This window comes from Pleurodeles waltl, chromosome 6 (assembly GCF_031143425.1).
Source record: "Pleurodeles waltl isolate 20211129_DDA chromosome 6, aPleWal1.hap1.20221129, whole genome shotgun sequence".
NCBI classification, from domain to species: domain Eukaryota; kingdom Metazoa; phylum Chordata; class Amphibia; order Caudata; family Salamandridae; genus Pleurodeles; species Pleurodeles waltl.
This window is the reverse complement of record NC_090445.1, coordinates 937,699,826-937,718,156: the sequence shown is the minus strand read 5'-3', so window position 1 is coordinate 937,718,156 and position 18,331 is coordinate 937,699,826. Positions and strand designations below refer to the sequence as shown.

General features: G+C 39.5%; 1 protein-coding gene across 8 annotated transcripts in view; it reads right to left on the bottom strand.

Annotated features, from left to right (window-relative positions):
* Positions 1–18,331, bottom strand: part of LRRC27 (leucine rich repeat containing 27) — a 463,960-nt gene that overhangs the window by 397,162 nt on the left and 48,467 nt on the right. For 5 of the 8 annotated variants that reach the window (XM_069239754.1, XM_069239752.1, XM_069239756.1 and 2 more), the window contains one exon: positions 12,979–13,261. In XM_069239754.1, the coding sequence (XP_069095855.1) occupies positions 12,979–13,203 (225 nt within the window). In that variant the 5' untranslated portion in view covers positions 13,204–13,261. Of the gene's footprint in view, positions 1–4,162; positions 4,224–12,978; positions 13,262–18,331 lie in introns of those variants that run through there. The other 3 variants (XM_069239755.1, XM_069239760.1, XM_069239759.1) reach the window with 3 other exon arrangements.

Genomic DNA, 18,331 nt, shown 5'->3' with positions numbered 1-18,331 from the left:
GCCCCTGCATATCCTGCGGTAAGTCTGTAACTACAGCTTTAGCCGCATCCATCAGGGTGTGTACATATCTCCCTAACACACAAGTAGCATTTGCCGTTTCAGGGCCATACTGCAGGATGAAAAAGTCTTCTTGGCTGACTGCTCCAGGCTCCTGGACTCTCTGTCTGAAGTAATAACAGGGAAGGAGCCTGGTGCAGAACGTGCCAAACATGAGGCCTGGACTACTAAACTCTCCGGAGTCGGATGCTTTGACAAAAATCCCGGATCTCCCGGAGCCACCCTATACTGTCTTGCAAAAGATCTCTTCACAGCTGGCGATGACACAGGCTTCCTCCGAATCTCCAATATAGGCTCTGTAAGAGCATCATTAAATGGAAGCAAGGGTTCTGCTGAAGCCGAAGAAGGATGCAGGACCTCAGTCAAAATATTTGTTTTAACCTCCGCAGCCGACAACGGAAGGTCCAAGAAATTTGCCACCTTCCTGATCACAGAATGGAAAGAGGCCGCTTCTCCGTAAACTCCCATGTAGATAAAAGATCCCACTACCGGGAAGTGTCCAGCCCACTGGCTGAGTCTAGGCCCTGATAATCCTCTAAGGACTCAGCAATCTCTCCTTCTTCTAGCAGCTGTCTTTGGTACTCTTGTTCTTCTAAGAGCCTCAGTGCTCTTCTGAGTGACATCAACCTGGCCTCCAATCTCAGCCTCGACGACACCAGCTTCAGGACCGATAGACGTGGACCAGGAGAAGGAGACACACTACGATCCAGACCGGATTCATCGACACCTGAGGCTCCGTCATTGGCGTCGACTGTGTATGAGGCGACATCACCGGCGCCGCAGGCCTATAAGGCGATGTCTTTGGCGCCGACCGGCACCCTCAGCCAGACAAAAGGCATGAACAGCACCAACTTACAGGGGACCGGAGAGCCCAATGAGAATGCCAAAGGACCCGTGGGACCAGCCGGTGCACCAGCAGGGGCCACAGCATTGAACATGATGAATATGGCATTCAAAAATGCCGCCGGATCTGCTCCCGGAGCAGGGAAGGCAGGATACAGCTGATCTTCCTGCGGCACTTGCGCCAGCTGGGCATCAGAATCCTGCACCCCAGGCAAAAAGCGAGGACTCTCTTTGGGTGCAACCGCCTCGAAGACCGATGGCGTTGGGAGAAGCCTGAGGGCTTTGAGGCTGTGGAGTCACCATTGGACTAACCTCCCATGTCGCACGGCGCCGTCTAGATGGAGACCTGGATCGTGAATGACCTCTAGCCGAATGACACAGAGAGTCGTGTCGGCGCCGATTCTTATGCTTCTTCGAAGAAGTATGTGAAGATGGTCTGCGATGACTTCTGTGCCCTTTCTTTGCCTTAGCCAGAAAGAGTTTGGCTTCTCCTTCAGCGCCTTCGGATTCATGCTTTGGCAGGACACACACTCCTCTGCGTCATGATCCGAACTTAGGCACCAAAGGCAGTCATCGTGAGGGTCCGTAACCGACATGCGTCCCCCGCACTCCCGACAAGGTTTAAACCCCGACCTCGTAGGAGGAGACATTGTAACTAGAGACAAATAGGACACCTTTGAAACAGTAACTAGAGGTAGGAGAAAACCATTAGCGTCGAAGGCATGGAAAAAAGGGAACTGACGTCCGCACGCCAGTGAGGACCTCTTATTGCCATGGTGACGTCAGACGGAGTCGCGTGTAGAGCCGTGCAATTGTGACGTCCTCGTCGACGTGGAGAGCTGGGAAGAAGATTTTCCATCAAATGCTGGCACACTGGGAGAATTCATAAGGTGAGGAATCCACAGGTAGTTGTATCCATCCGAAAATGTAATTATCTTGCCATTTTATTCATCAGCTGCTTGACATGAAGTGGACATTTGGCAACTTCAAGCCAAAGAAATTAATGGACTATGCTGGAATTTACTGGATGATATGCAAGTTGTTTATACCCCCAGCACGAGGCATTCTATTAATATATCATTCTACCAAATTTCATGTATTTTGAGACATATGAATAAGACTGTTGAGCTATTATGGGCAGGATAGAACAAAATAGTTTTTGTTTCATAATAGTGATCAGATAAAATGGCAGGGTGGGTGAGTATTTGAATAACAAAGCACAGGTTTCTGGCTCTGGCGGTTGAACAGGCTGCGCTGGAGCTGTGTTTTAGTTTTATGGTGGGTGGGAGTAATTGGATGATGAACTATATTATGGGCTTTTATAGTAAGGTATGTTGCAGGTTGAAACAGACACTATTGCTTCTAAAAATTATGCCATCAAAGATGAATTCTATATTGTTTGCAGTGTTTGTGGAACTACCGTACTAGAAACTGGAAACTAAGATAGCAATAGTATAGTATAGAAAATCTGCTAAACAATTATCTACCTTCAGTGAATAGTACATAAAATATGTATATTTATAATACATGGGATTCTTCAATTCCTATATTAAAAGTCTGTCTCTAATTTCTTTATAATTGCTGACTTGTGACGGCCAGGTGAGAGGCAGGTCAGGTCACGGACCATCATTAAAGCAGCTGTTTAAACAGTAAAAACAAAACCTTGCTTTTCTTTCTTATGCTTTGTTTTGCTAGGTGTGCAATGACAATCTGAAAGGGGAGATGTATGGCAACATGTTTATTTTTTTCCCCACTCCAAAAGTGGATTTAGAAAAGTTAGAATATTTTTATACATTTCTACTTTGTGTTTTTTAAAATGAATTGTATGAAACTTTTTCTAGTATCTTTTTGCAACAATTATCTACCAGGTGTTTATGTGTTTAATTTTGCACTACAGATTCTATGATTCTATTTTTATTTTTGAGTTTGCAAACCTGTTCTCTCTTACATGAAAGAGCTACACAACAAGGATTTAATGGTTTGTTGAAAAGGTGATGGTGTGACCATGTATTATAAGGACATAGTACACCCAGCCAAACATTATAAGGAGATTGCAAGTCACCTCAGAGTTCCCTAACATTATGAAGGAACTTGGCCGTCAGCCTTATTTCTCACTATGGTCAGAGAACTCTTCTGTCACTTCCAATATCCTCATAATGTATGGCTGCGGGTATCTTATTCCATATATATTTTATAAAAATGATTACAATAAATTCACAGAATGGACTTTCACGCTGAAGTGGTCCTAAGCCTGCTCCTCATTCTGAGTTAAATGTATTCATTTTCCATCAATGTAGCCCATTTTCCTTTATGAATGATAAACATGTCCCATTGTAACACAGGGTAATCAAGCGTGTTGGGGTCCACACAAGCCACATTACCCTGGATTCTCTAGGGCCTTTAGTTTTCAGAAATGCCCCACAAGAGCCCAAAATCACATGCAAACATGAGAAAATATAGTACCTAAATATATTGTGAACGGAAACAGCATGAACTAACAATCAGCTTTTATAAAATGTTGATTAAAATTGAAAGCAGTCAAAATAGGCCTAATGGGATAGAAAAAATTACCTTTATACTTGGTTAAAAAAACTACAAAAAGCCAGTGGGCCCCAGTCTGTCGGGGTTCTTAATTACATGGGGTGTGAAACTACTTTACCAAGCAGTAGAAGTCTAAAGTACCATAAACTGCTGTTTTAAGAAAGACCTTATATATTTCCCCTCACTACCAGCCACTTGTGGTACTCAGTCCTGGCTGCCTAGTTGGGGACTATCTAATCATACACCAAGAGATCTCTTACACTAAATGACAGTGTTTATGTTTATTTTCAATAACTTATTTTATGCACAGAACTAAAGGTTTCAGCACAACACAAACACTGCTGTACCCTGTACGATTCCTTCTAAATCTAAAGACAATACTATTAACTTTGGTACTGAATCTCAAGAATTAAGATCAATCCTCCATTCCCATAACATCCAATCCAGGGTTGGATAAAATTTTAAAAGCTGAAGGTTGAAGTATTTCATCTAAGTAACTAAGAAAATGCTCCAAGAAATAGCCAACAGACGGGTGTCAGTGAAAAAAGCAAATTGTGGATGCTAAATAATTAGTGACTTTTAAGATTTTCTATTACTCAGGTCACCAAACTGAAAATAGAGGTTGCATGCTAAAGATGCAGGCAGAAGAGATGGAAAATGTAAATTCATGTGATAATCTGACTAATATTCCAGAAAGTACCAAAGGTGAGAACCTCCTTACCTTCATACATTCTTTCATTACTTCCTTAGCTGGTCTCTCAGGAATTGCTTCTGTTGATTTGCTGAAAACATTATCATGTTGAGTTTAAAGTTTACTGAATGCATTTTAAAGAAAGGAAGGATTTTCATGATATTATAAAACAAATGGGCATATGATACACTCTTGCACAGTATGTTTTTCAGCAGTGTACTAATGTGAAAACTCTCTCTTTTGAAGAATCTTATTGATTGGAGGGGATGGACTTACCCTCAAGCCAGCTCTAGCAAAAGTTAAGACATTATCTTTGGTGCATTATACATTCCAACATTATTGATCATGGAATTGTTGCCTTGATGTAATAAACAAGTATGACGTATCTTTCATGCCTCTTCAATCTGGTATTCTTTTTGATGAACTTCTTGTTGGTCTCTGTAATGCTGCTTTATGTATTCTTCATTTACTCTTGTTTGCTACTTTTTTACTTGTTGCTTTTTATGAAACACAAATGAGCTTTTTCCATTTCTTTTTCAATCTATTCTCTTTTATTGCTGTGTATTACGTTTACACTAACTTTTTAATTTAATTATTTCCTCTACTTGCATTTATCTTATAACCACAATTGAGAAGCGCACTCCTAAGTTTGATTATTGTAGGTTGTATAACTTAATGCTGTATATTGGATGCAAAGGGTTTGGACAATCCATTAAGACAACTTTTATCCCATTTATCTAGCCCACAGACTTCTTTGCCCTGCACCTGTAATAAAGCAGTATTTCAGAAGTTAAAAAAACAAACAATAGATGAGTAATGTTTTATTTTAACCTGATGTCCCCTGCAAAGGTAGAGTTGTTCTTTTATATGTCATAAGTCGATACATGCCTAGGTTTTATTTTAATCAATTGAGTGACAATGAGGGTAGATGGGTTATATTGGGCTCTATTCTGTTATGAAAATAATTTTACTATCCTGAATATTTATGGTCCAGAACAATTAAGGCAAGTTTTTGGAAGAAAGTTATACTGAAATAGCTCTCTGAAATAATGAGAACCTGTGGCTAGAAATTATAACCCACAGGTGGATCAATTTCTAAACAAAGTCTAAATACATGTTCTCCTTTAACTGAGCTCATGAAATCTTTATGAATGCCACATACGACTCACAGAGAAACAGAGCATACAGTTGTCATCCCCTCATGGTTCTCTACATACAATTGACAATATACTCATCAGTAAATCCACATCTGCTAATAAAAGGAAAATCAGCAAATGAGCTACTTTGCATAGGATTATTGTTCTTTTTTTTCACCAACTCTGTACAGGTGTGGTAAATTTATCATAACTTTATTGGGCAATCTAACAAGAGATTTAGAATCAATTATTACCTTCACAGATGTTACATTTACTAAAGAATTACCTGCTTTCACAAATGTGCCCATTATAAACATTATTAAACACTTCTGTGACACATAGCTGTGACTCAAAACTGGGTTATTAGTGTTTTAATCTCTTATACTGCCAAGAACAAAATTACATCTAACATTTATACACATTAACATTTATATCCCACATTCAAATAGGTTACCCAAGTTGAAAGCCAATAACATCCTTTCCAAAGTCAAGCCCAAATACTATGGTGCTCAAAAAAAACTAGAGCTGATCAACTACATTAAGGCCAGAAAAAAGCACACTTAATGGTGTAGATAACAAAGACATATTTTTGGACAGGGGAATTTCTAAAGTATTTGAGCAATCGTATAAATACCTGCATGCAAAAGATGTTCATGCTGCACAAAATGATCTTGATAAAGATTCTGAAAATATTCCTAAACAGAGCATCCAAGTGAACTTTGGAAAATTATAAACAAATGCTGTTCACAAGAGCTTAAAAATACAATTTTTTTCTTCTAAAAAGCCAGTGCTCCTGAACTGAATAGTTTCACTACTGATTTTATGTTACACTGTTCAGATTTATCATCTCAGAATAATTACAATTTTTCAACATTTTTAAAATTTTAAGCTAATGGATATGCTAAGGTTCTTTTTTTTTTGTGGTAATTTTAACAAAACCTGAAAATAATCATCAGTTCCTTTAATGAATTATAACAGCAAAACGTAACACAAGATATCAACCTAATAAAGTGGATCCTGAGACAGTGCCAGGGTTTTAAATAATGTTATTCCAAAAGTGTCCTTACTTCATCATTAACTAACTGCCATGTTTCTTCATGTCAACCAGGCAGCTGATAGAAATAATTGAACATGTTTATTTGGTTTCAGCAGAGATTTGGAAAAATCATAAATATCCTAAAGCCTGCATTTTCTTTAAGGAAATGTTGATTCGTACTTTTGTTTACAACCTAACAAAGCTGCCCTATTCCCTTTATTAGTCACTGATGTTTAAGCAGTGAAACTGTCTTATACCTTATTTTATACGTTTGAATACATCAAATTGGAATTTGTTCCCATTCTTTTATATTTATTGCCATAGTTTTCCCTTAGTATTCCTAACTACAAATGTAAAGTATTGGATTTTTTTTTGAAGGACTAGGCAGAATAAGACATATCTTGTATAGCACAGATATTCATTAATGACACCCTTGTTCTTTTTCATGACCTACGGGCTTCCTTTAGTTTATCCAGCAATACCTATTTGCGCTATTAACAACTTAAAAATGTTAGAACAAAATGTAATGTTTCTTTTTTTACATTCGGTCTCTAAAAATTCCAACTTAATATAGAGTCTTGATATTCTAAAGCCTCAGTAATGTATAGACATATTTTTCTGCACTACTCTTCTAGAATTAAATCCAAGGTTAAACGGTAAAGGGAAAATTACGTATCTGTGAAATTGTCTATTGATGTGTGGTATAAACTATAGATCCATAAACCCTCTTAAGCCACCACTATTACACATTGTTTTAAATTATAATAAACTTTACACTTGTTAAACTCCATATGATGTTCAGTAGTTGTGATAATATCATAGAAAATAGATTTAATTATGGTGTTTTTAAGTCTAGCATAAGAGCACAGCTGCTCGAAGACCCATGGTTCAAACCTTCAAACTATCCATAAGATGCACTTTGGCTCACCCCAGAGCAATATCTCTAAAACTTTAAGCTATTTGGTGCATTATTGATACATTTATGGAGTGTTTGCTCTGCAATGCATAATGGACTGTTTTATATCCAAAAACTACATTGGGTCATCATGCATCAAATTATGTATTTCTGAAACACAATGAATACAGAAAGCAATTCTTTTTTGCTTGTTTTGTTTTACTGCACAAAATGTGTATGTTTTGGTTAGGCCTGAAAATGCAAGCCACAGGTATATGTTTTTATTTTCTGGGCCTTAAGATAGAAAATTTGCCAAATCCTTCAGTTAAGAGTAACTCTTACATTTCCTAATACATTTTAGGTTCTTTTGTTGGTACAGACACCAGTTATTATTCAATAAGATATGTGGCATTCATGTTGCTGTTGCATTTCAGCAAATCATGTCATGTTGGAGTGATGTCTCTGATCTATCCTATTTATATCGATCGACTGATTACCTGTTCAAACCATGGAACTGAAGGAGCTCATGCCTTTATCATTTAAAAGCAAATCAGAGGAAATATATATTTTTTAAATAGTAACTAACCCTAGTCATCTACATCTGATCTGTATGTAATCACTCTATTTAACAGAAAGAGGTTTTGAAACCTCTGAACATCTTATGAGTATGAATTTCCCATTGTAACACATCTTAGTACATTATTTATTATATTTTACAAATTATTTTCAGTGAGACTAATTTTATAACTAAATCTACTTCAAAAGTGAGTCTATTGTTCCCTTCTCCTTTTTCTTCTTCTCTTTAAATTTCTCTATTTCCCTAATATTCTTAATCTACATCATCTATTTTGTTATGTCATGATTCTATTTCTTAACTTGTAAAGTGTAGGCCATATGACATTCACATCCCCCTCAATATCTGTGTAGTGTGGAGAATATGAACCTTACACTATGGGCAGGAATTCCTAAATGCTGGCATTAAACGGAGATTGTTTTTTCATGCTGTCACCTTGGGCTGCAAGGAAAAAGCTTTCCTTCCAGTTAAAGATTTATATTTTTTAATTTCATTGATGTACAGTGCACCATGCGTGCAAACTGAAAACATTCAAAGGGGAAAGGCTTCAACTGTTTTCTTAGTTTGATCAGTGCCCAGGGGCACAGCTCAGTCCTCCGGGCCCAATGTCATCACCCCCATGTACCAAGCAGTGTTTCTGCATGCAGGCAGAATGAGAGGTTAACTAAACACACCCCCAGTGTATGGGCCAGATTACGAGTGTAGCGGTCTGAGGGCCACCACACTCCTGTTGATGGTTGCACCACCGCCGCTTTGCAGGCAGTGCGCATTCTGAGGGTGCTGGAGTGTTTAGATATTTGCCCTCGGCTCCCTTAAAGGAGCTGAGACCAATAGCTTAACACTGCTCTTGCCAGTCAGCCTGGTGGGAATGCGTATTACAATGTTACCGCCAGTCAGCCCGGCAGGACCATTGTAATACGCTCGAGGGGAACGTCACGGCTATGGTGGTGGCGTTCACCCCGTGAGTTTGGCGGACTGTGGTGGGACCGCCAAACTCATAATGAGGCCCAATGTATATAAACTGCAGTCAAAGAAATCACAATAGCTTCCCAATTGTTATTACTGTGGTATCTGAGTTCTGGGTCAGCAGGAACCCTCCCAACTCTGGGCATGTCCAAAATCTACAGACTTTGTATATTCTTTTCAGAAATGTACCGCTTTTGGGTTCACCCACAGGTTATACACCTCTTTTCCCCAAAAACTGGAAGTAGCCAGGAACTACAAAAATAAGAAATATGGACTACCACTTAGGAAATTGCAAACATATGTCAATTTGTTTTCACAACTTCACCTGTTAATGAAGGTTGGGAAAAGAGCAATCTTCATCCGTCCAACCTTTAATTTATGCCCCTTGTTGAAAAAGACCCATGACACACTTTACTGCACATAAACATATACAAAAAAGTGATGGATGGAATGGTTTAATTAATCTAAGCCACTGATATTCACTCAGGACATATCCTAGTCCATTGTTATTTTGCTCACCATACCACCTCAGTTTGGACCTAGCCATATGCAAATAAGTTGTGACCCTCCTCCGCATGGGAACAGTCCAGTCTAAACTGCCAAGCCAGGTCTTCCCTGAACCGGAAACAAGCATCCTGCGACCGGATTCAGGGTATCACCCCTGATCAGGTTGGCTAGCTAGCTTTAAGCCAGTGGCACAGTGAATCTGGGACCCACCTCTGGGCATACCCAGCACACATAGGGCAGCAAACACAAAAACAAGGTGATGGATGGAATGCTTGAATTAATCTCAGTCACTGGCAATCACTTGGGCTGTATGTCCAGATGTGCATCCTGTCCTCACTATGCCTCTGTAATCAACTATACCTGTCTGATGAGCCTTTATCGGGGAGAAACTTTCACAGGCTGCTTGTATTCTGGTTTAGGAAGGACCTGGCTTGGCAGTTCAGGTTGGACTGTTCCCACTGGAGCAGGGTCAAGACTGATTTGCATATGGCTGGGTCCATAATGAGGTGACATAGTGGGGGAAGAACGATGGATTAGGAAATGCCTGTGAACGATTGCCATCGACTGAGATTAATTTATGCACTCCAACCATCTCTTTGCTGTTCTTGCAGTAACTTTCTTGCATTGTACATTTTCCCCAAAAATGTTGGGTAAATTTAGAATCTCCAATATTTGAGAAAAAGGGCGCACATTTGGTCAGGATTTCTTCATTAGAAAACAATTTATTTAAGCTTAGGTGAAAACTGCTCCAAATTGTTTTTTTTTAAAAAAGTGTTCTACCCAGAGAACACGCCAGGGGAGGGATGCTGGAGGGATGGTTTAGCACTTAATGAGTTAAATTAAAGTTCTGAATGTTTACCTTAATTGTTGATTGTTTTTATGTGACATTGATTACTAATAAAATAACAAATAAATCTTTGAAAATGTAAACCAAAAGTCGAATTTCTCTTTTACCCTTCACTTTTACTACTTGTCTTGATTCTTCCATCCTTGATACAGATATTTGACTGTTGCAGTTGTTTATGCATCCGAAAAATTTAATGTCCATAAAAACTGTCAACCTTTAAATAAAATTAAAAAAATCATCTCATCCTCTGTGACCTGACTCCAACAAATTTAACAGTTCTTTATTTTAAAACTATGATTCAGGATCTTCCCAAATTAAGTTAAGTGTTTCAGGAAACGTTATTTGTGCGTCCCAATTTTAAAACACAAAAAACGGCTAACAAAGGGTTTCAGGGTAGTGATTTGTAAAAATGTTGACTGTTTTTTTTAGAATGCCTATGGCACAATGCTTAGTACTCATGTTTAAACACTGCACGCTGCTACTTTGAAACATCTGTTTTTTGTATACAGTTAAAAGTTACACTTGGGCTTGGCACATAATTAACTCCATCCCAGTTTCTAACACTGCCCACAAATATCATCCCTCATTCTAAAATACAAGGGTTTTGAAAAAATACTCATGGTTAAGTCATTATGAGCAATCAAAATAAGATGCAGACATTTAAAGAACTGAACGGTTCAGCAGAGGTCAGACTACATATGCTAAATGTGTAATTGCTTAAACCAGGTTGGGTGGCCAGGAAAAAGCCTAGGACGTAATTCACAAGACGGAAATTCACTTTATTTGTATTTTTAATACAACCTCAGAAGTGACCTCATAGAATTACGTTTCTTATATACAATTAAATTTGCTCATTAACTCCTGAACATATCACAGCATTGCCTGCTTTGCCGCTTCGGATGAGGGAAAAACAAGATCACCAGAGTGACTTAAATAGTGCACTGTACAGAGCATAAACAATGCAACGTGAGAAACTACATTGTGTAACAGAATAGAGCAAACAACAACATGTATAGACAACAAAGTAACAGCAGTCAATGGTATATACAAAATGATGCAGGATACTTCAATTGACAGCCACCTCTGCCGAGAGTAATCAGGCAATCTAAGGCAGTGGTTCCCAACCTGTTGTCTGGGGACCCCTGGGGGTCCGCGAAGCCTCCTCAGGGGGTCCGCGACTGCTTAGATAATTACAAAATATTAAAAGATTAGGTCCCCAGCTTTCAGTAATGACTTAGTGGGGGGTCCCCAGACTCCAAGAACGAGTCAGTGGGGGTCCCCGGGTTCCAGTAATCATAAAGTAGGGGTCCACAGAAGTCAAAAGGTTGGGAACCACTGATCTAAGGAGAATCCTACTTATAAAAAAAGAGTTCCAGCAGTGAGCAGAAGGAAGAAAGGAAATCAATGTTAAGAAGGAATTGTTTAGTTTCACTTTGAATTCAGGAAGAGAGGAACTGGTGTATGTGGCAAGAGGAATAGACTTTCAGATTGTGGGTGTACAGCAAAGAAAAACTAGTTCAAGGTATGTTTCCGTCTGCAAACAGGAATTTCGAGTTAGATCGTGCTGCAATTGGAGAGAACCTTTTGAGATTTTCAATTTCTTAACCAGTGGATCGAGTGCAAACAATTATTCACTAAGTACACAGCTTGTATATGTAAACTTGCCCTCATTAAAAAGCCAGCTGTAAGAGAGAAATATACTAGTAAAGTGGTCTAGATGGTCAGGCATTAAGATCAAATCTGCTACTGTACACAGGAAGGTTCTTCTGAAGGAAGTGTAATGTATTATAGGATACCAGAAAGGATTTCATTCCTGTATTCTAAACTGGAAAGTACTATGGCTTGGACTACTACTTTTAGGACCATTTAGGGAAGGAAGAGTTGAGCCCCAAATTAGTCCAAGTTGAAAATTAGCAACTCCAGTGATGTTGCTATTGTGTTTATGAAGATTAATTTGATTTTCAAAATAGACGCAAGTGATTTGAAGTTTTCAATATTGATGAGAGAGCAGTTTAAGATATCTGTAGAGCAGAGTGAGTTTTGAACTGGAATAGAGACGGAAAGTGGTGAATGAGTAGGAACTCTGTTCTGTTAGGATTCAATATAAGGTGTTGGTCAGCCATTCGCATTGACCAATACCAAGTGTTGAAACCAGTGGGAACACGTTCGAGGAAAGCTTGCATAGGCAGGCAACATAGGTGACTGATGGTCATGCTGAACCTCTCTGATCTCCACAATGGGACAAGAAGAATAGGAAGAGACAGGACAGAGAGGGGGACCAAATGAACCAACCAGTCTCTACTACCACCAGAGACAGATAGGCAGGGGGATAAAGAGGGGGGGGATTCACAGACACTGGGCCATGTCTCCCTTCACTTGTTTCTGTGCCTGCACATATTTCTAGCTGCACCACACAAGCCACTAGAAAAGAAACCTGAAGTGTTGTGCTCACTAAGGTTGCAGGTTTTCTTCTACTATAATCCCTAATTTTCAATATGTAAGGCCAGTACCACTGGAAAAAAGATAATGTAAGTTCCTCAACAGCACAGTTGAAACTCAACAGTGAATAAAAGGTAATGATTTTATCTCAAAGCCTTCATAGTATTAGGTTGTATCTTGGCTGCCTGGAGTGTACTCATGGGCTGGAAGAGTAGAATATGTCTTCTTTGTGGCAATGTAGCGTTCCTCTTCAAGGTGACCGTTGACTAGAGACAGAAATGGTAAACTTCACTCAAACTATATCTTTTTGTTCAGGCTTATGAACATAAGGTGGACTGAGCAAGGCTTAGGCGCCCAACTGCAACAAATAAAAAGTTGTGTTACTGAACAACAAGCATGTGGGCTGCGACAGGACATTACCAGCCTTACAGTTTCCTGAAACTTACTTTAATGTTGGGAACTTGGAGTATTTCTTCTTTAAGATGATGTATTTTTTTTCTACTCAGGTCCAAAGTGCTCGCAGAAGTAGAAATTGCTTCTTCAATGGCTCTGCTAACATCCACTGGTGAAAATGATTCTGGCGATTTATGTTTTTTATCACGTTTAAGCATCTCACCCTTTTTTGCAAAATCCCCGGTGCCATGTGTTTCGTTGGAACAGCTCTTGTCCATTAGTCAAAAAAGCTTTCATCCGGGTGCCGTAGAGACTGGCATCAAAACATGAACTCGTCTGTAAGACAAAATAAATACTCCGTTCAAATTGTGACGCAGTCAACACTTGTGATCAATTTAGGCAGTGCCCATAAAACTCAAATGTGATTATCAAAAATGTTTCATGACATGCTCAGGCCTGTTTTGAACACGTACACTCGTGCAGGCAGGCCACAGTTGTGTGCCTGTTTTATGTGATTCCACTTTCTAAAGCGCCTGCATTTAATTCTGAATTTCGGTGAGTTACTGTATGGCAGCAGACAACACAACTCGGAACAGTGAGCAGTGGTTGCCTGTTTAAGCGCGTGTTTTAGAAAGTGGAGTTGCATAAAAATAGTCGTATAGCTGTGCCCTGCACTTAGGGCCCTGGGCGTTAAACTAAATAACCTGCACTAAACAATAACAGGGTTTTAGTGTAAGCAAAGCTGCATGCAGTGTGCAGTTTGCACCCTGTGAGATACAGAATAGCACAGCGTATAGGTAAAATTCAGGAGTAATTGAAATCCATGTGCATAACCAATGCACTGTTCACATTGATAAGAGAAGACTTCGATGAAATTTACTTTCCACAGTAACGGGTGCACTTTTTATTACTCATAGGCCCCACTGCTTTAAAGACTTCTGGGAGTCACAGTGCAGGGCAGACATGAAAACTACATCACTGTCTTTAAATATGTGGTGCCAGAGATACCTTACCTAGGTTGCCCAGCTGGAAGTGTGACAGGTACTACCAGCATCTGATGTGCATGAAAAATGTCGAGTGTTGGTCTCGATTGTCTGAAATGTAGGACAAAGTAGTAAAACTGAGGGTTCTCTCATTGTTGGAAGACGCCAGTGAGACGAGGTCAGGACTACGCTAGAGCAGTGAAATATCTACTCCAATATGAGGGATTGAGACCCTCATGGGTGAGTAGCCGCACTTTACAAAAAATTATCGATGGATTGATTGATTGATTGATTGAGGGATGCAGTGAAACCATTTTACATTATTTTGATCGAGAGAATATAATAGGAAGCCTCTTTGTTGGGAATCGTTATCAACCTTGTAGTAAGATTATAAAGACAAAAGTCAGCTTTATCAGTTATCAATGACTAAATAACTTTATGCACCTAGAATGCTTGTAGTGCCAAACATAAATGTGCCAGTGCACACATTTTAGCATGCCCATTGTAGGAAATTAGACTACTGCTTGACGGTGCATGGAAGCCCCACTCAGGCAATAACCACAATCCTTGTAAAGCTGGACCGTAAACAGTCGCTATTTTACCCTGTCCTTAACCCTCTGGTAACATGGCACAAAGAATTCAAATTTAACTGAGAGTCAATGTGTATCTATGTAGCACACAAACAGGAATACGGAGAAAACACAACACAAGAAAAATCCCAAACCAATTTAGAAACAGAGTAAATTTTTATTTTAAAAATGCAAGACAAAAATCCAATCAGTAGAACTGAAGATACTCAATTTTAAAAGATTTTAAATTTTAAAGTTTTAAGTGAAAGTAGCCCCTAAAAGCACAAAGCACCACTCAAGGTAATCTGGTTGCACTAGACCAGAGGACAGACACAAGATCAAACCAACCGCAGTGGAGCACGTATTCAAGGACCAGGTTGGTCCTGCCCAAGAGTTACATTCTCAAGTACAACATGAAGAGATCTATTTGCATTGGAGGAGGCCACGAGAAGGAGGTTGAGCGTCATGTACAATGGTAACTCCACCACAACAAGACGGTTAGGCCTAGCAGATGGTTACTGCTGTAGCTTGAAAATTGCAGTTGTTGAGGGCTGTTGCTGCTATATTGCAAAGTGCTGGTCTTGTATTGCCAGTTGCCATGAAGAACCATTGACGGAGCAAAGTTCAAAGGAGCTCCCTATTGGCGGTCATTACCGGCATCAGAGTTTTGGTGTGAATTAACCTGTTGCAGTTACAAGGAACCCAAACTTCAGGACTTTCACCTTTTCTTGCTGGTGGAACTTCCACTGAAGCCAGCCAAGGGTCCAGGACCTTCGGGACACCTCTCGGGGATCAAGACTGACTCCAGCAGAAGCCAGCAGAAGGGCTCAGCCAGGTCCAGAGGCAGGTGCAGTTGCAGCAGGATAGCTGGTCAGTTGTGTCCCTGTAGCTCAAACAGGAGGTAAGCTAACTGACCTTTGCAGTCACTTCTTGTGGCCTGGGATGAAGGCAAACAGGTCCAATCTTCCTTCTTAGTCAGCAAGGCAGTCCGTCAAGTAGCAGGTCCAGGTTCCGCAGGTCCAGGAGTGCTCTGACGAGTTGCTCTGAAGGTCCTATATTTATACCTAGTGTCAGCCTTTGTATGAGGGAACCTCCCTTCCACTGGTCTAGGTTCCAAACTGTCTGGGGGGGGGGGTGATAAAAAGCAAGGCAGGCCTGGTGGCAGGCTTGTTTGTGTGTGCTGTAGGCAAGGCTGTCAGGAGGGCCTATCCTGCCTATACCTAACCCACCTTTATGTCACTGTCTGGAAATAATAGACAAACCCAAACAGCACGGCCATTCACAGACACTGGCAGAAGTCACAGTTGGTTAGGACAAGAAAATACCAATTCTCTAAAAGTGCCATTTTCAAAATTGTAACTTATAATTCAACTTTACCATTAAAAAGGATTTTAAATAGCAATGCATTTGGATGTAAACAGCATATTTCTATCCGCTCCCTATCTAAAGTTAGCACTTATTAAATGTGCTAAAGTAACTCAGTGTTAGTCAATGGGAAAGACAGGCCTTGCAACCATACAAAATGAGTTAGGCCATGTCAGGTCATGTTCTGTGTTTTTAATACAATGTACCCTGCCTTAGGAGCCTGCTTGGCCTACCTTAAGGGTTACTGTTAAGTATTAAAAAGGAAGGTTTAGGCATAGCAAAAGATAAAAAGTGCACAGTATCTTAATGCCAAACAAAATCGCATTCCGCAACATCAGTCAAAAAGCGGGAGGTGACCCTGCAAAGAGGGCCAGGTGCAACATCCTGTCTTCTCGCAAAAGTTTAAGCAGAAGAGATGACAGTATAGATATGCTCAGAAATAATATGAAACCCACTGTCAATAACTTTAAAAGTGTTTTGTGATATGTCCCTGTCAGCTTCCCTAATTCTCTCTGCAACTTCTCTCTCTGAGAATGCCTGTTCTTGTTTTATGACTGTTTATACTAAAATAGTTATACATATTTTATTCTTTCAAGGAACAGATCCTAAAAGAAAAACATATCAAAAATAGTTTAAGGTATGGATTTGAGTGAATTTGTTCACAACATTCAAACTAGATTGTGACAGCCATCTTTGGCACCAGATTTCTATACTGCAAGTTGTTAAAGTCATAAGGGAATATGGGATGTTCCAAGGGACTTATCAGGTCTATTGCAAGAGGACCTATACCTTTAGACTGAAACCAGTACATACATGTATCAGTAAATGTTGGTCATATGTCTCTCTAAACTAAACCAAACAATGTTATATTGCAAGTTGCATTCTATACTATCTCATTCAATTTATTATCAGTAATGCTTTCTCTCCGTTTCTAATCTGCACCATGAATGAAACAGATTTTCACAAGTGATGGGGGTTTTAAATCTTAAAGAGAAGTGAAACTCAAGCAGGTCATTTTTTGAATAGTCTTATTTTAAAAATAGAATTTCCCTAGGGATTATGCATGATCTGAATGAGAGATCAGTGACATGGCTTTGACAGAATTTAATTTGCCAAACACCATTTTCATTAATATTTTCTTTATAATATGTGTAACCATGTCTTAAAACTGAATCAACTAACTGTAGTGAATAAATCAACCTATTACAGATCAAGAAACTCTTTTTGAGCTTTTCAGGTCCTTAGAAATAATAAAATGCAGACTGGTCTGATCTGTTATGACTATTAAAATAGGAAAATGTTTTCTGAAAACTTTTAGGACTGTTTAGTGGAGGAATCCCGCAACGCTCCCACTGTAAAATTGCATAATTACTTCAAGATGTGTCATTGAATGTAGTGGTGTCATAGTAATGAAATCAGAACAGCTTCTGGCAGTCATCAGTTTTTAACACCATTATTGCCCCATGAATTTGCTAACGGATCTGAAGTCACAATGTCGTACAATGAAATTCTAAACAAAAAAAACAAAAAAATTAAATCAATTGTTTCTGTAAGGCCCAAAATCTGATAAGGCACTTTTGTCCAGAGAACACTATCAGGCAAAGGGTATGCAGAGATACTATCAGCATGGAAGTCCCTTTTAACTCTGTGAGAAGAAGAATATGGCAGCAATTCCTTAACCACATGTCTATGCAGCATCAGCAACATTATAATGAATATTGAAAGCTATAAAGTGCAAATTAAACTGGAGTAAAGATCCAAATGTAGGGCAATGGTCACAACCACAGCAACAGGTAAGAATCCATCTGTAGCATGGGCCGACTGCAGAAGTAGATGTTTTTTCATGTTTCTAGGAGAGAAAGAAGAAAGATGGCTCATATTTCAGGAGCTGGGTCAGGCTCCTTTCCAGATTGTGCATTTTCATTTACTGGTATAATTTAAACTGATGTAGATTGTTTCACTGATGCACATATGACTGCAGTTGCAAAAGTGGCAATTATGGATAAGGTTGCAGCAAGGTCATTTGTTGAAGATGATGCATGCATCATGTCTGGATCAGCACCTTATAAGGGTGTAGAGCCGGAGACACAGAAGGCTCATCAGTTGGTAAACTGGGCTAATGATTTCAACATGGCTGTACTTTCCTTCAGGTGTTTACAGAATAGGGAAAGGATGTAATAGCCTAATTTGGAGGCACTCTGGTGTTGGCAGCTCACCATCACATAGTACTTTTCTGTTTTATTTTGTACCAGGATGCAATGGCAAGACTACAGGAGGTGTTCCTTCATCCCCAAGAACTGGGAGAGGTTGTCTGTTCAAAAGGTCAAAAGACTTGCTGGTCAGTGATATGTTCCTGAACTAGCTCTCCCACCTTGCTGAGCGACCAGTCAACCACCTTTATTTTCAGTATCGGAGACTTTTTTAGTGGAGAGTATCGCTCCAACTTCTTGAATGGGCAATAAATCGATCTGTGGAACAGGGTCAGAAGA